At 42.9% G+C, this 27,892-nt stretch overlaps 1 protein-coding gene and 1 pseudogene across 2 annotated transcripts; both read left to right on the top strand.

Moving 5' to 3' along the window:
* LOC135552176 (uncharacterized) overlaps nt 1-4,887 on the top strand; it is a 47,930-nt pseudogene extending 43,043 nt beyond the window's left edge.
* On the top strand, nt 556-26,814 carry LOC135554448 (tubulin polymerization-promoting protein family member 3-like). 2 transcript variants are annotated; one of them, XR_010457698.1, is made up of 5 exons: nt 556-671; nt 15,015-15,214; nt 22,258-22,411; nt 24,863-26,126; nt 26,215-26,814. XR_010457698.1 is itself a non-coding variant. In XM_064986769.1 (4 exons), exons 2-4 carry the CDS (start codon nt 15,027-15,029, stop codon nt 25,052-25,054), a joined length of 534 nt encoding a protein of 177 aa, XP_064842841.1. In that variant the 5' UTR covers nt 556-671; nt 15,015-15,026; the 3' UTR covers nt 25,055-26,194. The 2 variants fall into 2 exon arrangements, 1 of the variants encoding a protein (XP_064842841.1); XM_064986769.1 differs by lacking the exon at nt 26,215-26,814 and having other exon boundaries at nt 24,863-26,194.
* The last annotated feature ends 1,078 nt before the right edge of the window (nt 26,815-27,892 follow it).

The following is a 27,892-nucleotide window of genomic DNA, read 5'->3' on the forward strand; positions in this document are numbered from 1 at the left end:
TCAGCCTACCCCAGTCTCTCCTCAGCCTACCCCAGTCTCTCCTCAGTCTCTCCTCAGCCTACCCCAGTCTCTCCTCAGCCTACCCCAGTCTCTCCTCAGCCTACCCCAGTCTCTCCTCAGCCTACCCCAGTCTCTCCTCAGCCTACCCCAGTCTCTCCTCAGCCTACCTACCCCAGTCTCTCCTCAGCCTACCCCAGTCTCTCCCTCAGCCTACCCCACCCTCAGCCTACCCCTCTCCTCAGCCTACCCCAGTCTCTCCTCTCCTCAGCCTACCCCAGTCTCTCCTAGCCTACCCCAGTCTCTCCTCAGCCTACCCCAGTCTCTCCTCAGCCTACCCCAGTCTCTCCCTCAGCCTACCCCAGTCTCTCCTCAGTCTCTCCTCAGCCAACCCCAGTCCCTCTAAAGGACCATGGTCACTCCCTCTTCCTCTCTCTCCCTCCCTTAGTTTCTCTTTCTCTCCCCCTCTCTCCCCCTCTCTCTCTCTCTCTCTTTTATTGCCCTCCCTTGATGTTGAACAGGATGTCTCTATGGAAACAGGGATAAACAGATGATAACAAATTCTCAGCAGCCTTTAAAGCTCATTTGAGTGTATGGGTTGGCGTTTGAGGTGAGGCAAGGAGAGGCAGTGCAGGACAGCGAGAGAGGCAGAAGGGACTTGACATTAGCCAGAGGTAAGAGCTGCTGCAGTTCAGTGTTGCTTTCTAGCTCTGGGGGATCTGGGGCTCCTGCAGATCTGGGGGCTCTGAGGGATCTGGGGGACTCTGAGGCTCTGGGGCTCTGCTACTGCTACTGTTACTACTACTGCTGGGTTAGTGGGTAACTACTGTAACTGTACTGTAGGATGTAGATTACCTGTGTGTGTGTGTGTGTGTGTGTGTGTGTGTGTGTGTGTGTGTGTGTGTGTGTGTGTGTGTGTGTGTGTGTGTGTGTGTGTGTGTGTGTGTGTGTGTGTGTGTGTGTGTGTCTCTCTCTGTATGCTAGATCCCTGTAGGCTGTATGCACAACAATCCTAACATTAGCAATGTATTATCAACACAGCTGGGGTTTTTTTTGTTTTTTTTTTACTGCTCAACAATGCCGTTCCTGTTACAATCCTCCTACATCTGCGACTCTTAGCGAACGGGTGGAGCGGCTTGTTGTGTTGCTAAGATACCATGTTATGTTCCTGTGGCGTTGCTTTGGTGTGACACATTCATTAATATTAACAAAACAAAGAGAGGAGAAATTGATATTAGTGAAATACGAAACATGGTCTAATTTCTGACCTGCTGATGTTGTAATTGTAATGTATTACTGTACCGTGTCGTATTTAAAAATAAAAAATAAATTGGGGGGGGGGGGGGGGTGATTGTAACTGTAATTGAGGTGACTCTAGGGTTTGTACAGTGGTTCCTGTACATGATGATTAGTGAATCCCTGTGTCTGGTCAGCTTGGCTGTGTGAATAACAACAACAACACGTGTGTGTGTGTGTATATTACTCACGGCTCCTCTCTCTCCTAACATAATATACACCAGGTAACGTCACTGTTCTTTCCTCTCAAATATTTCAGTCGAGAGTTGAGGGGAAAATAACTTGACGACATACTGTAAGTTTAGAACAAAAAAAAACTAGTTTGACAGAAACACTGTTTAGAACAAAACTAAATGGTTGACATTGTAGAAACAGATTCGAAAATTATACTTTTGGACAATTTTGCTCAGGTCAAGCAAACACTATTTAGAACATTCCCAGCAATATGGCTTTGGATAAAAATGTTCAGTTAAATCAAATGTATTATCTGCATCGTAATTAGAATATTTTTGCTGTCCAAATCAAATTTTATTTGTCACATGCGCCGAATAATACAACAGGTGTAGACGCCGTGAAATGCTTACTTATGACAACTTAACCAACAATGCAGAGTTTTAAAAAGTAAGTAATTAAAAATGTGCTAATTAAACTAAAGAAAAAATTGTAACACTATAAAATAACAATGTGGAGGCTATATACAGGGTATTACAGTACAGAGGCAATGTGGAGGCTATATACAGGGTTTTACGGTACAGAGTCAATGTGGAGGCTATATAAAGGGTATTACGGTACAGAGTCAATGTGGAGGCTATATACTACCGGTACATAGTCAATGTGGAGGCTATATACAGGGTTACGGTACAGAGTCAATGTGGAGGCTATATACAGGGTATTACGGTACAGAGTCAATGTGGAGGCTATATACAGGGGGTACCGGTACAGAGTCAATGTGGAGGCTATATACAGGGGGTACCGGTACAGAGTCAATGTGGAGGCTATATACAGGTGGTACCGGTACAGAGTCAATGTGGAGGCTATATACAGGGTGTTACGGTACAGAGTCAATGTGGAGGCTATATACAGGGTGTTAAGGGAAATGAGTCAATGTGGAGGCTATATACAGGGTACAGAGTCAATGTGGAGGCTTTATAAAAGTCAGTGTGGTGGCTATATACAGAGTCAAGGGAGGCTTTATACAGGGTAAATCACTGTACAGAGTCCCTTTACATGAGCTTTATACTGTCCTTACTGTAAATCACTTTGGATGAAAAAAAGAACTCACTGTCCTTACAATGTGGAGGTAAATCGGTACAGAGTTTGGAGGATGAAGCAGAACTCACTGTAAATCCCTTTACATGAGCAGACTCACTGTCCTTACTGTAAATCACTTTGGATGAAAGAACTCATTGTCCTTACTGTAAATCACTTTGGATGAAAGAACTCACTGTCCTTACTGTAAATCAATTTGGATGAAATAATTCACAGTCCCTACTGTAAATCACTTTGGATGAAAGAACTCACTGTCCTTACTGTAAATCACTTTAGATGAGCAGACTCACTGTCCTTACTGTAAATCACTTTGAGTTCTTTCATACAAAGTGATGAAAGAGTTACTCACTGAGTTCTTTCATCCACTGTCCTTACTGTAAATCAATTTGGATGAAAGAATTCACAGTCCCTACTGTAAATCACTTTGTATGAACATACTCACTGTCCTTACTGTAAATCAATTTGGATAAAAGAACTCACTGTCCTTACTGTAAATCACTTTGGATGAAAGAACTCACTGTCCTTACTGTAAATCACTTTGGGATGAACAGACTCACTGTCCTTACTGTAAATCACTTTGGATGAACAGACTCAATGTCCTTACTGTAAATCACTTTAGATGAACAGATTCCCTGTCCTTACTGTAAATCACTTTGGATGAACAGATTCACTGTCATTACTGTAAATCACTTTGGATGAAATAACTCACTGTCCTTACTGTAAATCACTTTAGATGAAAGAACTCACTGTCCTTAATGTAAATCACTTTGGATGAAATAACTCACTACCCTTACTGTAAATCACTTTGGGATGAAATAACTCACTGTCCTTACTGTAAATCACTTTACTGTAAATCACTTTAGATGAACAGGATGATGAACAGACTCACTGACCTTACTGTAAATCACTTTGGGATGAACAGACTCACTGTCCTTACTGTAAATCACTTTGGGATGAACAGACTCACTGCCCTTACTGTAAATCACTTTAGATGAACAGACTCACTAACCTTACTGTAAATCACTTTGGGATGAACAGACTCACTGTCCTTACTGTAAATCACGTTGGGATGAAAGCATCTCCATTGGATATAACTGTAAGTGACCATATAACCCGTTGTTGTTATGTTACCGCGTGTCACATTAGGATGCTGCTACTGTAGAACTACACACGGGTCCGTTTCCAACAGCCCTGCAGACAGGCATTATACGCTGAGGGACGATGAACGCCAGAACCAACCAGAACCAACCAGACCCAACCAGAACCAAACAGAACCAACCAGACCCAACCAGACGCAACCAGACCCAACCAGAACCAACCCGACCCAACCAGACCCAACCAGAACCAACCCGACCCAACCAGACCCAACCAGAACCAACCAGACCCAACCAGAACCAACCCGACCCAACCAGAACCAACCAGACCCAACCAGAACCAACCAGAACCAACCAGAACCAACCCGACCCAACCAGACCCAACCAGAGCCAACCAGAACCAACCAGACATCTTTAGCAGAACACGGACAGCCAAGCAGAACATAAACAGAATAAAAACACACGGCATCACAAATGACACCCTTTCCCCCCCTATGTAGTGCACTACTGGCAGCAGGGTGTGTTGCTGTCCACACTACCACTAACACGATGCTTGGCTCGTGTCTGGTGCTCAGACTGCGGTCTATACCTAGAATACCTGCAGCGAGACAACCAGACTAGACCGCACCACAGAATGATATTGTGTGTGTGTGTCTGCGTGTGCACATGTGTGCGAGCGCGTGCGTGGGTGTGTGTCTGCGTGCGTGTGTGTGTGTGTGCGCGGGTGTGTATGTGTGTGTGTGACCGGACTGCACCACAGAATGATATTGTGTGTGTGTGTGTGTGTGTCTGCATGTGTGTGTCTGCGTGTGCACGTGTGTGTGTGTGCTTGCGTGTGTGTGTGTGCGCGGGTGTGTGTGTGAATGTGTGCGCGTGTGTGTGTGTGTGCATGTGTGCGTGTGTGTGTGTGTGTGCGTGCGTGTGTGTGTGTGCGCGGGTGTGTGTGTGTGTGACCAGACTGCACCACAGACATAGATGTAAACTTGCTATGACATATACTGTACACTAAAAGTATGTGGACACCCCTTCAAATTAGTGGATTCGTGTCTGTTTCAGCCTCACCCGTCGCTGTCAGGTGGGTAAAATCAAGCACACAGCCCATGCAGTCTCCATAGACAACTCAGTTGGTCAGGTTTCTGCCCTGCTAGAGCTGCCTCCGGTCAACTGTAAGTGCTGTTATTGTGAAGTGGAAACGTCTAGGAGCAACAACGGCTCGGCCACGAAGTGGTAGGCCACCAGAACGGGATCGCAGAGTGCTGAAGTGCGGTTGTCCCCGGTTACAACACTCACTACCGAGTTCCAAACTGCCTCTGGAAGTAAACGTCAGCACAATAACTGTTCGTCGGGAGCCTCATGAAATGGGTTTCACAAGCCTCAGATCCCCATCCGCAACGCCAAGCGTCGGCTGGAGGGGTGTAAAGCTCGCTGCCATTGGACTCTGGAGCGGTGGAAACGCGTTCTCTGGAGGGATGAATCACGCTTCACCATCTGGCAGTCTGACAGACTAATCTGGGGTTGGCAGATGCCAGGAGAACGCTACCTGCCCCTAAGTATAGTGCCAACTGTAAAGTTTGGTGGAGGAGGAATGCTGGTTTGGGGCTGTTTGTCATGGTTCGGGCCCCTTCGTTCCAGTGAAGGGAAATCTAAACCCAACAACATAAAATTACATTCTAGACAATTCTGTGCTTCCGAGTTTGTGGCAACAGTTTGGGGAAGGACCTTTCCTGTGTCAGCATGACAATGCCCCCGTGCACAAAATGAGGTCTATACAGAAGTTGTTTTTTGGGATCGGTGTGAAACTTGACTGGCATGCACAGAGCCCTGACCTCAACCCCATCGAACACCTTTGGGATGAATTGGAACGACAGATTTGTACCTTGTCAGCTCGGGGATTCGATCCGACAACCTTTACGGTTACCGGCCCAACGCAATAACCACTAGGCTACCCTGCCGCCCCAATTGCATGGGATTTGAATGAAATGTCAAAATTGACCACCTGAAACCTTGTGATGTGTTGTAGCCAACAGTACCTGGAGTGATGCAGTACTTGGTCCCAGTGGTGTCTCTAGTTCTCCATAGGGACTGAGTCTAACGGACCATCGGAGAGGTCAGTACCTGGTCCCAGTGGTGTCTCTAGTTCTCCATAGGGACTGAGTCTAACGGACCAGCGGAGAGGTCAGTACCTGGTCCCAGTGGTGTCTCTAGTTCTCCATAGGGACTGAGTCTAACGGACCAGCGGAGAGGTCAGTACCTGGTCCCAGTGGTGTCTCTAGTTCTCCATAGGGACTGAGTCTAACGGACCAGCGGAGAGGTCAGTACCTGGTCCCAGTGGTGTCTCTAGTTCTCCATAGGGACTGAGTCTAACGGACCAGCGGAGAGGTTCTCTCAACGTTCAAATCGCTGGGGACTTGTCCTCTGTGCCAGACAGAAGAGGTGGAATCTGGGTGCTTGCATCCCAACTGGTTCCCTATTGCCTGTATAGTGCACCACCTTTTTGAACAGGACCCTATGGTAGTGCACTATACAGTACAGGGAATAGGGTTCCATTTGGGACATACTGTCTCTCTCTCAATGTGTTCTTTCTACTCTCTGGCTGTAGGATGCAATGCTCTGTCAGACAGACAGACAGACAGATCATTGTCTGTCTGTCTGTCTGTCTGTCCTGAGCTGCAGGATGCAATGCTGCCTGCCTGCCTGTCTGCCTGTCTGTCTGTCTGTCTGTCCCGAGCTGCAGGATGCAATGCTGTCTGTCTGTCTGTCTGCCTGCCTGCCTGTCTGTCTGTCTGTCTGTCTGTCTGCCTGTCTGTCTGTCTGTAGGATGCAATGCTGTCTGTCTCTGTCTGACTGTCTGTCTGTCTGTCTGTCTGTCTGTCTGTCTGTCTGTCTGTCTGTCTGTCTGTCCCTGGCCTGAGCTTCACCCCCCCCCCCACCCACACAGCACCTCATACACAAGAACAGTTCATTACACACACTATTATTATTGTTATTGCTAGGCAGCGCAAACTAAGAGAGTCATGTCTGCAATATCACACGCACACGCAAACGCACACGCAGCCTAGAGATTAAAACCGGTTGGGCAAGTAACCGAAAGGTCACTGGTTCAAATCCCAGAGCCGACTAGGTGAAGAATCTGCCAATGTGCCCATAAGCAAGGCACTCCAATAGCTCCTGTAAATCCCTCTGGGTCATGGCCGTCTGGTAAAAACACAGGCACTTTACCGTGCTACTCGCTTGCTGTCCTTTGCTAGCTTGATCCTGCGGTTTGTAATATGTGATTTGATCTGTATGTTTTGTGATTTGCTGCTAAACGAATGGCCTCGTGGAGGAAGTTTTCTAGAGTGGAAGCAGCTGGTAGAGAGAGAGCTGACTTCTCTCCAAGCCCACCCACTGTTTCAGCTACACCTCCTCATCTAGTCCCTGCTGACTGGCTGTTCACTCTAAACCACATCTACTATCGAATATCAACTTCGCTAGTCTCATAACAACTGGCAGAGCACAACAGAGCACTACATAACTACAGAGCACAACAGAGCATTACATTACTACAGAGCACTACATAACTACAGAGCACAACATAACTACAGAGCACAACAGAGCATTACATAACTACAGAGCACTACATAACTACAGAGCACTACAGAGCACTACATAACTACAGAGCACTACATAACTACAGAGCACTACATAACTACAGAGCACAACAGAGCACTACATAACTACAGAGCACAACAGAGCACTACATAACTACAGAGCACTACATAACTACAGAGCACAACAGAGCACTACATAACTACAGAGCACTACATAACTACAGAGCACTACATAACTACAGAGCACTACATAACTACAGAGAACTACATAACTACAGAGCACTACATAACTACAGAGCACAACAGAGCACTACATAACTACAGAGCACAACAGAGCACTACATAACTACAGAGCACAACAGAGCACTACATAACTACATAACTACAGAGCACTACATAACTACAGAGCACTACATAACTACAGATCACTACATAACTACAGAGAACTACATAACTACAGAGCACTACATAACTACAGAGAACTACATAACTACAGAGCACAACAGAGTACTACATAACTACAGAGCACTACATAACTACAGAGCACTACATAACTACAGAGCACAACAGAGCACTACATAACTACAGAGCACTACATAACTACAGAGCACTACATAACTACAGAGCACTACATAACTACAGAGCACTACATAACTACAGAGAACTACATAACTACAGAGCACTACATAACTACAGAGCACTACATAACTACAGAGCACTACATAACTACAGAGCACTACATAACTACAGAGCACTACATAACTACAGAGAACTACATAACTACAGAGCACAACAGAGCACTATAGATCACTACATAACTACAGAGCACTACATAACTACAGAGAACTACATAACTACAGAGCACAACAGAGCACTATAGATCACTACATAACTACAGAGCACTACATAACTACAGAGAACTACATAACTACAGAGCACTACATAACTACAGAGAACTACATAACTACAGAGCACTACAGAGCACTACATAACAGAGGGGGAGAGAGAGAAAACTGTCCTTCTGTCCCCAGAAAGAGAGAATTGTCATTCTGTCCCCAGAGAGAGAGAGAGAACTGTCCTTCTGTCCCCAGAAAGAGAGAATTGTCATTCTGTCCCCAGAGAGAGAGAGAGAGAACTGTCCTTCTGTCCCCAGAGAGAGAGAGAGAGAGAACTGTCCTTCTGTCCCCAGAGAGAGAGAATTGTCATTCTGTCCCCAGAGAGAGAGAGAGAGAACTGTCCTTCTGTCCCCAGAGAGAGAGAGAGAGAACTGTCCTTCTGTCCCCAGAGAGAGAGAGAGAACTGTCCTTCTGTCCCCAGAGAGAGGAGGCCTCCCATCATCCTATTGGGCCCCTGTAAGGCTGTGGGACAACAACCCGTGGTTACCTTGGTTACCCCATTGGCAATTGTCTTATTGTCTGCATGTTTAAAAGTCCATTACAAAACTACATTTAAGAAAAGTCCAAGTAAAGATTACTTTTCAACATGACCTCCTTCTAAGCGTTCTCACAAAGCGTAATATTGTAGAGCTCCCCTCGTGACCCTTGTCATGACGACACTAATGTTATCCATGGCTAGCTAGCTAGCAGAACACGTATTCTTATTCATTAGCTGTGTTAAAGATGTGAACCGTCAAGACTGGAGTTCTAGGACTGTGAAGGGCTGCTGGGTGGGTTCTGTAGACACATGATGTTCTCTCCTGGGTGGGTTCTGTAGACACATGATGTTCTCTCCTGGGTGGGTTCTGTAGACACATGATGTTCTCTCCTGGGTGGGTTCTGTAGACACATGATGTTCTCTCCTGGGTGGGTTCTGTAGACACATGATGTTCTCTCCTGGGTGGGTTCTGGGGCATGATGTTCTCTCCTGGGTGGGTTCTGTAGACACATGATGTTCTCTCCTGGGTGGGTTCTGTAGACACATGATGTTCTCTCCTGGGTGGGTTCTGTAGACACATGATGTTCTCTCCTGGGTGGGTTCTGTAGACACATGATGTTCTCTCCTGGAGGGGTTCTGGGTGGGTTCTGTAGACACATGATGTTCTCTCCTGGGTGGGTTCTGTAGACACATGATGTTCTCTCCTGGAGGGGTTCTGTAGACACATGCTGTTCTCTCCTGGGTGGGTTCTGTAGACACATGATGTTCTCTCCTGGGTGGGTTCTGTAGACACATGATGTTCTCTCCTGGGTGGGTTCTGTAGACACATGGTGTTCTCTCCTGGGTGGGTTCTGTAGACACATGATGTTCTCTCCTGGGTGGGTTCTGTAGACACATGATGTTCTCTCCTGGGTGGGTTCTGTTAGACACATGATGTTCTCTCCTGGGTGGGTTCTGTAGACACATGATGTTCTCTCCTGGGTGGGTTCTGTAGACACATGATGTTCTCTCCTGGGTGGGTTCTGGGTGGGTTCTGTAGATACATGATGTTCTCTCCTGGAGGGGTTCTGTTAGACACATGATGTTCTCTCCTGGGTGGGTTCTGTAGATACATGATGTTCTCTCCTGGGTGGGTTCTGTAGACACATGCTGTTCTCTCCTGGGTGACACATGGTTCTGGGTGGGTTCTGTAGACACATGATGTTCTCTCCTGGGTGGGTTCTGTAGACACATGATGTTCTCTCCTGGAGGGGTTCTGTAGACACATGATGTTCTCTCCTGGGTGGGTTCTGTAGACACATGCTGTTCTCTCCTGGAGGGGTTCTGTAGACACATGCTGTTCTCTCCTGGAGGGGTTCTGTAGATACATGATGTTCTCTCCTGGAGGGGTTCTGTAGATACATGATGCTCTCTCATGGAGGGGTTCTGTAGACACATGCTGTTCTCTCCTGGAGGGGTTCTGTAGACACATGCTGTTCTCTCCTGGGTGGGTTCTGTAGACACATGATGTTCTCTCATGGAGGGGTTCTGTAGACACATGCTGTTCTCTCCTGGAGGGGTTCTGTAGACACATGATGTTCTCTCCTGGAGGGGTTCTGTAGACACATGCTGTTCTCTCCTGGGTGGGTTCTGTAGACACATGCTGTTCTCTCCTGGGTGGGTTCTGTAGACACATGCTGTTCTCTCCTGGGTGGGTTCTGTAGACACATGCTGTTCTCTCCTGGGTGGGTTCTGTTAGACACATGATGTTCTCTCCTGGGTGGGTTCTGTAGACACATGCTGTTCTCTCCTGGGTGGGTTCTGTAGACACATGATGTTCTCTCCTGGGTGGGTTCTGTAGACACATGCTGTTCTCTCCTGGTGGGTTCTGTAGACACATGCTGTTCTCTCCTGGAGGGGTTCTGTAGACACATGCTGTTCTCTCCTGGAGGGGTTCTGTAGACACATGCTGTTCTCTCCTGGAGGGGTTCTGTAGACACATGCTGTTCTCTCCTGGAGGGGTTCTGTAGACACATGCTGTTCTCTCCTGGAGGGGTTCTGTAGACACATGCTGTTCTCTCCTGGGTGGGTTCTGTAGACACATGCTGTTCTCTCCTGGGTGGGTTCTGTTAGACACATGCTGTTCTCTCCTGGGTGGGTTCTGTAGACACATGCTGTTCTCTCCTGGGTGGGTTCTGTAGACACATGCTGTTCTCTCCTGGGTGGGTTCTGTTAGACACATGCTGTTCTCTCCTGGGTGGGTTCTGTAGACACATGATGTTCTCTCCTGGGTGGGTTCTGTAGACACATGCTGTTCTCTCCTGGGTGGGTTCTGTTAGACACATGCTGTTCTCTCCTGGGTGGGTTCTGTAGACACATGCTGTTCTCTCATGGAGGGGTTCTGTAGACACATGCTGTTCTCTCCTGGGTGGGTTCTGTAGACCCATGATGTTCTCTCCTGGAGGGGTTCTGTAGACCCATGATGTTCTCTCCTGGAGGGGTTCTGTAGACACATGATGTTCTCTCATGGAGGGGTTCTGTAGACACATGCTGTTCTCTCCTGGGTGGGTTCTGTAGACACATGCTGTTCTCTCCTGGGTGGGTTCTGTTAGACACATGCTGTTCTCTCCTGGGTGGGTTCTGTAGACACATGCTGTTCTCTCCTGGGTGGGTTCTGTAGACACATGCTGTTCTCTCCTGGGTGGGTTCTGTTAGACACATGCTGTTCTCTCCTGGGTGGGTTCTGTTAGACACATGCTGTTCTCTCCTGGGTGGGTTCTGTAGACACATGCTGTTCTCTCCTGGGTGGGTTCTGTAGACACATGATGTTCTCTCCTGGGTGGGTTCTGTAGACACATGATGTTCTCTCCTGGGTGGGTTCTGTAGACACATGCTGTTCTCTCCTGGGTGGGTTCTGTAGACACATGCTGTTCTCTCCTGGGTGGGTTCTGTAGACACATGATGTTCTCTCTCTCTCCTCTCTTTAAAAATGGAATCCTTTCAACAGATTGTTTGAACCCAGATCCCTGAAGGGGAAGGTCTGAGGGGTCAAATAGAGTCGAGTTAGAGGACATGTGATATTCATTTTAAAGTCCCGGGGGTTCATCTGGAGCATGAGACAGACACTATTAGTAGTACAAAACTAACACCATAAATCAGTCGACTTTGACATGTTCTTTAGTCGTTGACAAGGTATTTACCACGGGATCAAGTATGCATGTCATATGCCATTCAAATTAATACAATACTATGCAACATCCATTATAGAAAGTCTAAAAGCTGTGCCAATACTCATACTAACCCCACTAACCGTATCTGTGAGGTGAATAGAGTATGTAGTATGCTCATTGGTCATAGCATGGATATAGTTTATACGCCAAAATACGAAGTATACACGCAGTGGACACCATATCCGTGCTTTTAAGGACCCATAATGCAATTTCTTCAGAAAATATGTGTATGCTTCACTACGTTTTCAGATTTGAGAAAATATACAGCCGAGGAGAGCGGAGACAACTTCATTGCTTTTTTCATTGCTCTAACAAAAAAATACAATTGTAATAAAGTAATAAGTTTGAACTAATTCTGACAAATGTTTTTTTTTTTTTAATTGAGCATTGAAACGGCTAGCTAGTTAGCGGTGCGCTAGTGGCATTTCAATCGGTGACGTCACTTGCTCTGAGACCTTGAAGTAGTGGTTCCCCTTGCTCTGCAAGGGCCGCAGCTTTTGTGGAGCGATGGGTGACGATGCTTCGAGGGTGACTGTTGTTGATGTGTGCAGAGGGTCCCTGGTTCGCGCCCGGGTATGGGCGAGGGGATGGTCTAAAGTTAAACTGTTACACAATGTAATATAGTAATAACTTTTAAAATACGTTTTGTACCACGTTATGTTGGCTGACAACTTATTATCTACGCTGTCCTTACGAACTGCATAGCATTACAGCAGTATGTACCGGTATGTTAGCTAGTTACCTAACGTTGGCTACTAATAGATCAAACTTGCCAGGCAGTATATTAACGATCTGCTGATCTAATTACCCAACGGTTATTGACTTGATGTTTCACATCATTCTTAGCTAGGTGGTATAGTCGTTGTGCGTTTCAATAAGTTTTGGCCAGTGTCATTAAACGTCGTCCAAAATAAAAAAAAGAAGATAGATAAAATTGTTGCCAGGAACACAATTACAGTCACTAAGTCTGTGGATAACATGAAAACAAGCTGAGCAGCTCTGCTAGGGAGAGTATCATGGTCAGAGTGAGGTGTTTGGAAGTCGCTAGGCAACATCCACTCCAACCGCCAGTGTAGCTAAGAACAAGAAAGGATGACCGATATCAAGAGATGCTGTGGGAGACGTCCAAGATTTCAGATGACATTTTTATCCTGTAAGATTACTGTTTTCCACTATCAATAAAATGAGTGAAATAAAAAATTTAAAAATGGATTTTTTTTTAAAGTAGCTAGCCAACGTTAGCCAGTTAGCTTGGTTGCTTTACTGCCGTTGAACCCTACTCCTTGGCCAGAGCAGGGCCCTCTGAACGCTCCGTAATATACCGTCGGACAATTTGACAACGGGAAGGCCTGGAATGAAGTGCTCTGACACCCCAGAATGAATTTACGAACACACCCCAGAATGAATTTACGAACACATCCCAGAATGAATTTACGAACACACCCCGGAATGAATTTACGAACACATCCCGGAATGAATTTACGAACACACCCCAGAATGAATTTACGAACACATCCCGGAATGAATTTACGAACACACCCCAGAATGAATTTACGAACACATCCCAGAATGAATTTACAAACACACCCCAGAATGAATTTACGAACACACCCCAGAATGAATTTACGAACACACCCCAGAATGAATTTACGAACACATCCCAGACTGAATTTACAAACACATCCTGGAATGAATTTACAAACAGACCCCAGAATGAATTTACGAACACACCCCAGAATGAATTTACAAACACATTCCGGAATGAATTTACGAACACACCCCGGAATGAATTTACGAACACACCCCAGAATGAATTTACAAACACACCCTGGAATGAATTTACGAACACACCCCGGAAATCGTAAAACGTCGAGCTGGTCATTTTAAAGCTTGGTTGCTTTACTGCCGTTGAACCCTACTCCTTGGCCAGAGCAGGGCCCTCTGAACGCTCCTGAATATACGGACGGACAATTTGACAACGGGAAGGCCCGGAATGAAGTGCTCTGACACCCCAGAATGAATTTACGAACACACCCCAAAATGAATTTACGAACGCATCCTGGAATGAATTTACGAACACACCCCAGAATGAATTTACGAACACATCCCAGAATGAATTTACGAACACACCCCGGAATGAATTTACGAACACACCCCGGAATGAATTTACGAACACACCCCGGAATGAATTTACGAACACACCCCGGAATGAATTTACGAACACACCCCGGAATGAATTTACAAACACATCCCAGAATGAATTTACAAACACATCCCAGAATAAATTTACGAACACACCCCAGAATTAATTTACGAACACACCCCAGAATGAATTTACAAACACATCCCAGAATGAATTTACGAACACACCCCAGAATGAATTTACAAACACATCCCAGAATGAATTTACAAACACATCCCAGAATGAATTTACGAACACTCCCCAGAATGAATTTACAAACACATCCTGGAATTAATTTACAAACACACCCCAGAATGAATTTACGGACACACCCCAGAATGAATTTACGAATACACCCCAGAATGAATTTACAAACACACCCCAGAATGAATGTAACACATCCCGGAATAAAGTGTCGAACACATCCCGGAATGAATTTACGAACACATGAATGACAAACACCCCGTCTGCTAAATGGGATATATTATTATTATTATTATATATAACACATCCCAGAATGAATTTACGAACACACCCCAGAATGAATTTACGAACACACCCCAGAATGAATTTACGAACACATCCCGGAATGAATTTACAAACACACCCCAGAATGAATTTACGAACACACCCCGGAAATCGTAAAACGTCGAGCTGGTCATTTGTTATGCTAATACGCTAGCAAGACGTTGCATAGCAACAGCATCAACTTCCGGTTGGACAGGCGAAGCTCTATAATTGTTTTTTTTTTTTTTAAGTATGCTCATCTGGAACGATACTGTTCGCTTACAGTATACTAAAATGTACTAATAGTATATACTCATTAAGTATGTAGTATACAGTATGTGAGTATGGGTATTAGAACACAGTGATGAGTCTTGTTGTCCTGTTTTGTAATCAGGCAGCTTTAAATACACCTGCTTCTTTTTTTCTTTTTTTAAACCTGCTTTAGTGTCAGACAAATATGTATAATGGCTAAGACCCATGTTGTCTTATTTTGTAGATATTCTTCAAGATGGCGGAGAGCACAGATCTGGAGCAGCTGATGAACTCCTTTAAGAAGTTTGCGATCCACGGAGACACCAAGGCGACAGGGAAGGAGATGAACGGGAAGAACTGGGCTAAACTGTGTAAGGACTGCAAGATCATCGACGGGAAGAATGTCACCGGCACTGACGTGGATATCGTCTTCACGAAAGTCAAGTGAGTTTTAATAACAACCGACTACAACATAATTATCAATGTAATACATTCATCTATTACGATGATTATTATTTATGGGCCAATTGCAACCAACATTAGCCGCTCGATTATCCTCAACTGGTCTCTCTTAAAGCATGGGCAAGTTTGTTTTGTATGGCCCAGTGCCCCGGTTTGGTGGAGTTTGCCAATTTTTAGACAATTCCATGGGTAATCTCCACCCACCCGGGGCACTGGGCCATATAAAATGAATTTGTCAATTGTTTAAGAGAGATCAGCTGGCGATAAAATAGTGGCCAATGTTGGTTGCAATTGGCCGGATTTTATTATTATATACTTATACTAGTGTTATGGAACGACTGTTGTTTTCTGACAGTAGTAGATTATAAATCCACTTCAGAACGGTGTTGTGGAACGACTGTTGTTTTCTGACAGTAGTAGATTATAAATCCACTTCAGAACGACTGTTGTTTTCTGACAGTAGTAGATTATAAATCCACTTCAGAACAGTGTTGTGGAACGACTGTTGTTTTCTGACAGTAGTAGATTATAAATCCACTTCAGAACAGTGTTGTGGAACGACTGTTGTTTTCTGACAGTAGTAGATTATAAATCCACTTCAGAACGGTGTTGTGGAACGACTGTTGTTTTCTGACAGTAGTAGATTATAAATCCACTTCAGAACGGTGTTGTGGAACGACTGTTGTTTTCTGACAGTAGTAGATTATAAATCCACTTCAGAACAGTGTTGTGGAACGACTGTTGTTTTCTGACAGTAGTAGATTATAAATCCACTTCAGAACAGTGTTGTGGAACGACTGTTGTTTTCTGACAGTAGTAGATTATAAATCCACTTCAGAACAGTGTTGTGGAACGACTGTTGTTTTCTGACAGTAGTAGATTATAAATCCACTTCAGAACAGTGTTGTGGAACGACTGTTGTTTTCTGACAGTAGTAGATTATAAATCCACTTCAGAACAGTGTTGTGGAACGACTGTTGTTTTCTGACAGTAGTAGATTATAAATCCACTTCAGAACGACTGTTGTTTTCTGACAGTAGTAGATTATAAATCCACTTCAGAACAGTGTTGTGGAACGACTGTTGTTTTCTGACAGTAGTAGATTATAAATCCACTTCAGAACAGTGTTGTGGAACGACTGTTGTTTTCTGACAGTAGTAGATTATAAATCCACTTCAGAACGGTGTTGTGGAACGACTGTTGTTTTCTGACAGTAGTAGATTATAAACTTCAGAACGGTGTTGTGGAACGACTGTTGTTTTCTGACAGTAGTAGATTATAAATCCACTTCAGAACAGTGTTGTGGAACGACTGTTGTTTTCTGACAGTAGTAGATTATAAATCCACTTCAGAACAGTGTTGTGGAACGACTGTTGTTTTCTGACAGTAGTAGATTATAAATCCACTTCAGAACAGTGTTGTGGAACGACTGTTGTTTTCTGACAGTAGTAGATTATAAATCCACTTCAGAACAGTGTTGTGGAACGACTGTTGTTTTCTGACAGTAGTAGATTATAAATCCACTTCAGAACAGTGTTGTGGAACGACTGTTGTTTTCTGACAGTAGTAGATTATAAATCCACTTCAGAACGGTGTTGTGGAACGACTGTTGTTTTCTGACAGTAGTAGATTATAAATCCACTTCAGAACGGTGTTGTGGAACGGCTGTTGTTTTCTGACAGTAGTAGATTATAAATCCACTTCAGAACAGTGTTGTGGAACGGCTGTTGTTTTCTGACAGTAGTAGATTATAAATCCACTTCAGAACGACTGTTGTTTTCTGACAGTAGTAGATTATAAATCCACTTCAGAACAGTGTTGTGGAACGACTGTTGTTTTCTGACAGTAGTAGATTATAAATCCACTTCAGAACAGTGTTGTGGAACGACTGTTGTTTTCTGACAGTAGTAGATTATAAATCCACTTCAGAACGGTGTTGTGGAACGACTGTTGTTTTCTGACAGTAGTAGATTATAAATCCACTTCAGAACAGTGTTGTGGAACGACTGTTGTTTTCTGACAGTAGTAGATTATAAATCCACTTCAGAACAGTGTTGTGGAACGACTGTTGTTTTCTGACAGTAGTAGATTATAAATCCACTTCAGAACAGTGTTGTGGAACGACTGTTGTTTTCTGACAGTAGTAGATTATAAATCCACTTCAGAACAGTGTTGTGGAACGACTGTTGTTTTCTGACAGTAGTAGATTATAAATCCACTTCAGAACGGTGTTGTGGACGACTGTTGTTTTCTGACAGTAGTAGATTATAAATCCACTTCAGAACGGTGTTGTGGAACGACTGTTGTTTTCTGACAGTAGTAGATTATAAATCCACTTCAGAACGGTGTTGTGGAACGACTGTTGTTTTCTGACAGTAGTAGATTATAAATCCACTTCAGAACGGTGTTGTGGAACGACTGTTGTTTTCTGACAGTAGTAGATTATAAATCCACTTCAGAACGGTGTTGTGGAACGACTGTTGTTTTCTGACAGTAGTAGATTATAAATCCACTTCAGAACGGTGTTGTGGAACGACTGTTGTTTTCTGACAGTAGTAGATTATAAATCCACTTCAGAACAGTGTTGTGGAACGACTGTTGTTTTCTGACAGTAGTAGATTATAAATCCACTTCAGAACGGTGTTGTGGAACGACTGTTGTTTTCTGACAGTAGTAGATTATAAATCCACTTCAGAACGGTGTTGTGGAACGACTGTTGTTTTCTGACAGTAGTAGATTATAAATCCACTTCAGAACGGTGTTGTGGAACGACTGTTGTTTTCTGACAGTAGTAGATTATAAATCCACTTCAGAACGGTGTTGTGGAACGACTGTTGTTTTCTGACAGTAGTAGATTATAAATCCACTTCAGAACGGTGTTGTGGAACGACTGTTGTTTTCTGACAGTAGTAGATTATAAATCCACTTCAGAACAGTGTTGTGGAACGACTGTTGTTTTCTGACAGTAGTAGTAGATTATAAATCCACTTCAGAACAGTGTTGTGGAACGACTGTTGTTTTCTGACAGTAGTAGATTATAAATCCACTTCAGAACAGTGTTGTGGAACGACTGTTGTTTTCTGACAGTAGTAGATTATAAATCCACTTCAGAACAGTGTTGTGGAACGACTGTTGTTTTCTGACAGTAGTAGATTATAAATCCACTTCAGAACAGTGTTGTGGAACGACTGTTGTTTTCTGACAGTAGTAGATTATAAATCCACTTCAGAACGACTGTTGTTTTCTGACAGTAGTAGATTATAAATCCACTTCAGAACGGTGTTGTGGAACGACTGTTGTTTTCTGACAGTAGTAGATTATAAATCCACTTCAGAACAGTGTTGTGGAACGACTGTTGTTTTCTGACAGTAGTAGATTATAAATCCACTTCAGAACAGTGTTGTGGAACGACTGTTGTTTTCTGACAGTAGTAGATTATAAATCCACTTCAGAACAGTGTTGTGGAACGACTGTTGTTTTCTGACAGTAGTAGATTATAAATCCACTTCAGAACAGTGTTGTGATTATAAATCCACTTAGTGTTGTGGAACGACTGTTGTTTTCTGAGAGTAGTAGATTATAAATCCACTTCAGAACAGTGTTGTGGAACGACTGTTGTTTTCTGACAGTAGTAGATTATAAATCCACTTCAGAACAGTGTTGTGGAACGACTGTTGTTTTCTGACAGTATTAGATTATAAATCCACTTCAGAACAGTGTTGTGGAACGACTGTTGTTTTCTGACAGTATTAGATTATAAATCCACTTCAGAACAGTGTTGTGGAACGACTGTTGTTTTCTGACAGTAGTAGATTATAAATCCACTTCAGAACAGTGTTGTGGAACGACTGTTGTTTTCTGACAGTATTAGATTATAAATCCACTTCAGAACAGTGTTGTGGAACGACTGTTGTTTTCTGACAGTAGTAGATTATAAATCCACTTCAGAACAGTGTTGTGGAACGACTGTTGTTTTCTGAAAGTAGTAGATTATAAATCCACTTCAGAACAGTGTTGTGGAACGACTGTTGTTTTCTGACAGTAGTAGATTTATAAATCCACTTCAGAACAGTGTTGTGGAACGACTGTTGTTTTCTGACAGTAGTAGATTATAAATCCACTTCAGAACAGTGTTGTGGAACGACTGTTGTTTTCTGACAGTAGTAGATTATAAATCCACTTCAGAACGGTGTTGTGGAACGACTGTTGTTTTCTGACAGTAGTAGATTATAAATCCACTTCAGAACAGTGTTGTGGAACGACTGTTGTTTTCTGACAGTAGTAGATTATAAATCCACTTCAGAACGGTGTTGTGGAACGACTGTTGTTTTCTGACAGTAGTAGATTATAAATCCACTTCAGAACAGTGTTGTGGAACGACTGTTGTTTTCTGACAGTAGTAGATTATAAATCCACTTCAGAACAGTGTTGTGGAACGACTGTTGTTTTCTGACAGTAGTAGATTATAAATCCACTTCAGAACGGTGTTGTGGAACGACTGTTGTTTTCTGACAGTAGTAGATTATAAATCCACTTCAGAACGGTGTTGTGGAACGACTGTTGTTTTCTGACAGTAGTAGATTATAAATCCACTTCAGAACGGTGTTGTGGAACGACTGTTGTTTTCTGACAGTAGTAGATTATAAATCCACTTCAGAACAGTGTTGTGGAACGACTGTTGTTTTCTGACAGTAGTAGATTATAAATCCACTTCAGAACAATGTTGTGGAACGACTGTTGTTTTTTTCTGACAGTAGTAGATTATAAATCCACTTCAGAACAGTGTTGTGGAACGACTGTTGTTTTCTGACAGTAGTAGATTATAAATCCACTTCAGAACAGTGTTGTGGAACGACTGTTGTTTTCTGACAGTAGTAGATTATAAATCCACTTCAGAACGGTGTTGTGGAACGACTGTTGTTTTCTGACAGTAGTAGATTATAAATCCACTTCAGAACGGTGTTGTGGAACGACTGTTGTTTTCTGACAGTAGTAGATTATAAATCCACTTCAGAACGGTGTTGTGGAACGACTGTTGTTTTCTGACAGTAGTAGATTATAAATCCACTTCAGAACGGTGTTGTGGAACGACTGTTGTTTTCTGACAGTAGTAGATTATAAATCCACTTCAGAACAGTGTTGTGGAACGACTGTTGTTTTCTGACAGTAGTAGATTATAAATCCACTTCAGAACGGTGTTGTGGAACGACTGTTGTTTTCTGACAGTAGTAGATTATAAATCCACTTCAGAACGACTGTTGTTGTAGGAACGACTGTTGTTTTCTGACAGTAGTAGATTATAAATCCACTTCAGAACGGTGTTGTGGAACGACTGTTGTTTTCTGACAGTAGTAGATTATAAATCCACTTCAGAACGGTGTTGTGGAACGACTGTTGTTTTCTGACAGTAGTAGATTATAAATCCACTTCAGAACGGTGTTGTGGAACGACTGTTGTTTTCTGACAGTAGTAGATTATAAATCCACTTCAGAACAGTGTTGTGGAACGACTGTTGTTTTCTGACAGTAGTAGATTATAAATCCACTTCAGAACAGTGTTGTGGAACGACTGTTGTTTTCTGACAGTAGTAGATTATAAATCCACTTCAGAACAGTGTTGTGGAACGACTGTTGTTTTCTGACAGTAGTAGATTATAAATCCACTTCAGAACAGTGTTGTGGAACGACTGTTGTTTTCTGACAGTAGTAGATTATAAATCCACTTCAGAACAGTGTTGTGGAACGACTGTTGTTTTCTGACAGTAGTAGATTATAAATCCACTTCAGAACGACTGTTGTTTTCTGACAGTAGTAGATTATAAATCCACTTCAGAACGACTGTTGTTTTCTGACAGTATTAGATTATAAATCCACTTCAGAACAGTGTTGTGGAACGACTGTTGTTTTCTGACAGTAGTAGATTATAAATCCACTTCAGAACGACTGTTGTTTTCTGACAGTAGTAGATTATAAATCCACTTCAGAACAGTGTTGTGGAACGACTGTTGTTTTCTGACAGTAGTAGATTATAAATCCACTTCAGAACAGTGTTGTGGAACGACTGTTGTTTTCTGAGAGTAGTAGATTATAAATCCACTTCAGAACAGTGTTGTGGAACGACTGTTGTTTTCTGACAGTAGTAGATTATAAATCCACTTCAGAACAGTGTTGTGGAACGACTGTTGTTTTCTGACAGTATTAGATTATAAATCCACTTCAGAACAGTGTTGTGGAACGACTGTTGTTTTCTGACAGTATTAGATTATAAATCCACTTCAGAGCAGTGTTGTGGAACGACTGTTGTTTTCTGACAGTAGTAGATTATAAATCCACTTCAGAACAGTGTTGTGGAACGACTGTTGTTTTCTGACAGTATTAGATTATAAATCCACTTCAGAACAGTGTTGTGGAACGACTGTTGTTTTCTGACAGTAGTAGATTATAAATCCACTTCAGAACAGTGTTGTGGAACGACTGTTGTTTTCTGAAAGTAGTAGATTATAAATCCACTTCAGAACAGTGTTGTGGAACGACTGTTGTTTTCTGACAGTAGTAGATTATAAATCCACTTCAGAACAGTGTTGTGGAACGACTGTTGTTTTCTGACAGTAGTAGATTATAAATCCACTTCAGAACGGTGTTGTGGAACGACTGTTGTTTTCTGACAGTAGTAGATTATAAATCCACTTCAGAACGGTGTTGTGAACGACTGTTGTTTTCTGACAGTAGTAGATTATAAATCCACTTCAGAACGGTGTTGTGGAACGACTGTTGTTTTCTGACAGTAGTAGATTATAAATCCACTTCAGAACAGTGTTGTGGAACGACTGTTGTTTTCTGACAGTAGTAGATTATAAATCCACTTCAGAACAATGTTGTGGAACGACTGTTGTTTTCTGACAGTAGTAGATTATAAATCCACTTCAGAACAGTGTTGTGGAACGACTGTTGTTTTCTGACAGTAGTAGATTATAAATCCACTTCAGAACAATGTTGTGGAACGGCTGTTGTTTTCTGCTGTTGCAGAGCGAAGACGTCCCGGGTGATCACCTACGAGGAATTCCAGAAAGCCCTGGAGGAGCTGGCCCCGAAGAGGTTTAAAGGTCAGAGCAAAGAGGAGGCCCTAACGTCTGTCTACAAGCTGATAGAGGGCAAGGAGCCCACCAACGTAGGAGTCACGGTATGACAGATACACTACTACTATACTACTACTAATACACTACTACTACTACTGTATACTAGTCTACTACTAATATATTACTACTACTACTACTACTATACTACTACTAATACACTACTACTACTAATATATTACTACTACTACTACTACTACTAATACTGCATACTACTACTACTACACTACTACTACTAATATACTACTACTATACTACCAATATACTACTACAAATACACTACCACTACTAATATACTACTACTACACTACTACTGCTACTACTACTACAAATATACTACTACTACATTACTACTACACTACAACTACTACTACTTACAATAATAATAATATACTACTACAAATGCACTACTACTACTGAAATACTACTACTACTACTACTACTACTAATATACTGCTACTACTACTACTACTACTACTATACTACTACTACCACTCTACTAATATACTACTACTACTACTAATATACTGCTACTACTACTAATATACTACTACTACACTACTACTACCACTCTACTAATATACTACTGCGATGCCACTACTACTACTACTACTACTACTACTATACTACTCCGCTACTACATTACAACTACTATTACTACTACTACTGCTACTGCTGCTACTACTACTACTACTACTACTACTATACTACTACTACTACTACTACTACTACTACACCACCACCACCACCACCACCACTACTACTACTACTACACCACTACTACGACTACTACTACTACTACTACATCACTACTACTACTGCTACTGCTACTACTACTGCTACTATACTACTACTACTACTACTACTAATACTATTATACTACTACTACTACTACTACTATACTACTACTACTACTACTACTACTACTACTATACAACTACTACTACCACTACTACTACCACTACTACTATACTACTACTACTACTATACTACTACTACTATTACTACTACTACTACTACTACCACTACTACTACCACTACTACCACTACTACCACTACTACCACTACTACCACTACTACTACACTACCACTACTACTACTACTACCACTACTACTATACTACTACTACTACTACTACTATACTACTACTACTACCACTACTACTACTACCACTACTACTACTACTACCACTACTACTATACTACTACTACTACTATACTACTAATACTACTACTACCACTACTACTACTACTACTACTACCACTACTACCACTACTACTATACTACTAATACTACTACTACCACTACTACTACTACTACCACTACTACCACTACTACCACTACTACTACTACTACTACTACCACTACTACTACCACTACCACTACTACTACTACTACTACCACCACTACTACTACTACTACCACTACTACTACAACTAATCAACTTTAATTATTGACATGTTATCCAGCTAAATAAACACTGTCTTGTTCTAAACCCAGCTTCAAGTGTGTGGTAAGATTAAGTACATAAATGAATATGGGGATAAGGCCTGTCTGCTGTCACTTGAGGGTAGATAGGACAGTTGTGGAGGAGGACGGTACGGTGTTTATCACGTAGTTCTGAAGTCAAGGAGGTTGTTTAGACGTGCCTGAGTGAATGTACTCAGCTCTCCAAACCGTCTCAGTGCTCTGGCTCGCTCTGAGCCAACTCACATTCATGACATCATATCCATTATAAGAGATTGGCTTCATCGGTGAGGTGTGTCTGTGTGTCGTGTGTGTGTGTCGTGTGTGTGTGTCGTGTGTGTGTGTGTGTGTCTGTGTGTCGTGTGTGTTCGTCTGTGTGTGTGTTAGTGTTACCTAAGGTTCTTTTTTTCTCCAAACACAATTATTTGTTAACACTGGCTGGCTGTTGTCATGCCGTGAATTGAATCTGAGTTCAACCTCTTTATCTAAGAGTCGCTGTTGGTTTTTTGACTTAAGAAATTATAATTGAGTTAAAATAATCCCTTCTTTAGGGTTCTACCTATCCACCTCCAGCTGTTTCCTCCTGTGTAAACATTCAGATTCTAGAACCTTCAGAACCAAGGGACCTTCTTTAGGGTTCTACCTATCTACCTCCAGCTGTTTCCTCCTGTGTATAACATTCAGATTCTAGAACCTTCAGAACCAAGGGACCTTCTTTAGGGTTCTACCTATCTACCTCCAGCTGTTTCCTCCTGTGTATAACATTCAGATTCTAGAACCTTCAGAACCAAGGGACCTTCTTTAGGGTTCTACCTATCCACCTCCTGCTGTTGCCTCCTGTATATAACATTCAGATTCTAGAACCTTCAGAACTGTTGTGATCCCAACGCTGGAGGACAGCGGGAACTTCCTCAGTTTGTCAAGCGAACCTACAGTAGCAGTTTACCATTAAAAAACAAACAAAACTGTAATGGTTTAGCACACCAACATGACAACATGGTTTCTGTTACTGTCGTCCCCCTCCCCTACAGAAAATGGCGAAGACAGCCGCAGTGGACAGACTGACGGACACCACCAAGTACACAGGCTCCCACAAAGAGCGCTTCGACGAGAGCGGGAAGGGGAGGGGTAAGGGCGGGGGGGAGGAGCTGGTGGAGGAGACGGGATACGTCGGCTCCTACAAGAACGCCGGAACCTACGAGGAGAAAACCAAGGCTAAGTAGACCACCGGGCCAGGCGCGGTGGTCAACAGGCCCAGTAGACCACCGGGCCAGGCGGTGTGGTCAACAGGCCCAGTAGACCACCGGGCCAGGCGGTGTGGTCAACAGGCCCAGTAGACCACCGGGCCAGGCGGTGTGGTCAACAGGCCCAGTAGACCACCGGGCCAGGCGGTGTGGTCAACAGGCCCAGTAGACCACCGGGCCAGGCGGTGTGGTCAACAGGCCCAGTAGACCACCGGGCCAGGCGGTGTGGTCAACAGGGCCAGTAGACCACCGGGCCAGGCGGTGTGGTCAACAGGTCCAGTAAACCACCGGGCCAGGCGGTGTGGTCAACAGGTCCAGTAGACCACCGGGCCAGGCGCGGTGGTCAAAAGGCCCACAACATGAGATGTATCCCAAATTACATCCTACTTTATACAGTCCACTACTTTGACCAGAGCGCTATGGGTCCTGGTATAAAGTAGTGCACTATATAGGGAATAGAGTTCCATAGGACTCTGGTCTAAAGTAGTGCACTATATAGGGAATAGGGTTCCATTTGAGACACTTCTAGGGTCACTATCCCCTCGGCCCCCCCCCCTCCCCCTACAGTCGGGACCAAACCCTGAACCCAGAACTCTGACCCCTAACCACAGGCTTAACCCCTGGCCCTTTCAACAGAGGCTGTCCTCTCTTATCTTTGATGTGTCCTGAGGGGGTGTGTGTGTGTTGTGATCGGGGATGATGAGAGAGAGAACATGCTTTTTACTTTTATTATAGCTATGGAGGTCGTGAGGTGATCTCCTTCAACAGAGATATGACCGATAGACAGGTCGTGAGGTGATCTCCTTCAACAGAGATATGACTGATAGACAGGTCGTGAGGTGATCTCCTTAAACAGAGATATGACCGATAGACAGGTCGTGAGGTGATCTCCTTCAACAGAGATATGACCGATAGACAGGTCGTGAGGTCATCTCCTTCAACAGAGATATGACCGATAGACAGGTCATGAGGTGATCTCCTTCAACAGAGATATGACCGATAGACAGGTCGTGAGGTCATCTCCTTCAACAGAGATATGACCGATAGACAGGTCGTGAGGTGATCTCCTTCAACAGAGATATGACCGATAGATAGGTCGTGAGGCGATCTCCTTCAACAGAGATATGACCGATAGATAGGTCGTGAGGTGATCTCCTTCAACAGAGATATGACCGATAGACAGGTCATGAGGTGATCTCCTTCAACAGAGATATGACCGATAGACAGGTCATGAGGTGATCTCCTTCAACAGAGATATGACCGATAGACAGGTCATGAGGTCATCTCCTTCAACAGAGATATGACCGATAGACAGGTCGTGAGGTGATCTCCTTCAACAGAGATATGACCGATAGACAGGTCGTGAGGTGATCTCCTTCAACAGAGATATGACCGATAGACAGGTCGTGAGGTGATCTCCTTCAACAGAGATTTGTCTGATGTGTGTTTACAGATGACTAGATCAGAATGCTCTGTTCACTGTCAAACCTGGCCTGCCCTGAGACTGTACATAGACCTGTGATATACCATACCTTCACCTTGCTTTGGTTTTAACATGTGGAGTTGCACTGTGAAATATTGATGCAAGAGTTGCTCTGGAATTGAATGAAACATCCACTGTAAAGTCAAACGTCAGCACCAAGACCGTGATTAGACAAAACACATACTGGTCAAATAATCTGACATTGTGCCGTGTTTCCATAGGCTTCAAACCATGAATGTCCTCTTTGAATTGAGTTCACTTTTCTTCATCTCTCATACCGTATATTTCATCTTTCTTTATTTCATCTTTCGTATATTTCATCTTTCTTACAGTATATTTCATCTTTCTTACCGTATATTTCATCTTTCTTACAGTATATTTCATCTTTCTTACCGTATATTTCATCTCTCAAACTCAATAGTTTCAGGGTTTCATCTTTAAGATTATCGTTTTAGAACGAGCTAGCTTTTTATTTCCCGAGACTATTTCTTTAAACGTTCGTTGCTTAAAAAAAAAAAAAAAAATGTGTAACATTTATTTTCTCTCTTTTGGTTCTTTTTGATTTGTTTTAGTGTTGTAGAAACTGGACAACGGCTGCATTGAAGGGGAAATTGTTGTGTAAAAAAAATGATAATAAAGTGTTTGTCTTTAGTTTGTGGTTTCTTTCATTCTGATTCTGAGTGGTATTTACAAACGTCATTACTCAGTGAGCGAATCATCATTTACCAAACCAGGAAGTGACCAATGGCATGTCCTTCAGCCACAGGCTGTCTCATGTTTAAAAAAATATTGTATTCCCCTAATAAACAGGTAATTAGCCTGTGTTAAACTGTATTCTAATAAACAGGTAACTAGCCTGTGTTGAACTGTATTCTAATAAACAGGTAACTAGCCTGTGTTGAACTGTATTCTAATAAACAGGTAACTAGCCTGTGTTAAACTGTATTCTAATAAACAGGTAACTAGCCTGTGTTAAACTGTATTCTAATAAACAGGTAACTAGCCTGTGTTAAACTGTATTCCCCTAATAAACAGGTAACTAGCCTGTGTTAAACTGTATTCTAATAAACAGGTAACTAGCCTGTGTTAAACTGTATTCTAATAAACAGGTAACTAGCCTGTGTTAAACTGTATTCTCCTAATAAACAGGTAACTAGCCTGTGTTAAACTGTATTCTAATAAACAGGTAACTAGCCTGTGTTAAACTGTATTCCCCTAATAAACAGGTAACTAGCCTGTGTTAGACTGTATTCTAATAAACAGGTAACTAGCCTGTGTTAAACTGTATTCTAATAAACAGGTAACTAGCCTGTGTTAAACTGTACTCTAATAAA

Source organism: Oncorhynchus masou, chromosome 2, assembly GCF_036934945.1.
Source record: "Oncorhynchus masou masou isolate Uvic2021 chromosome 2, UVic_Omas_1.1, whole genome shotgun sequence".
Classification (NCBI taxonomy): domain Eukaryota; kingdom Metazoa; phylum Chordata; class Actinopteri; order Salmoniformes; family Salmonidae; genus Oncorhynchus; species Oncorhynchus masou.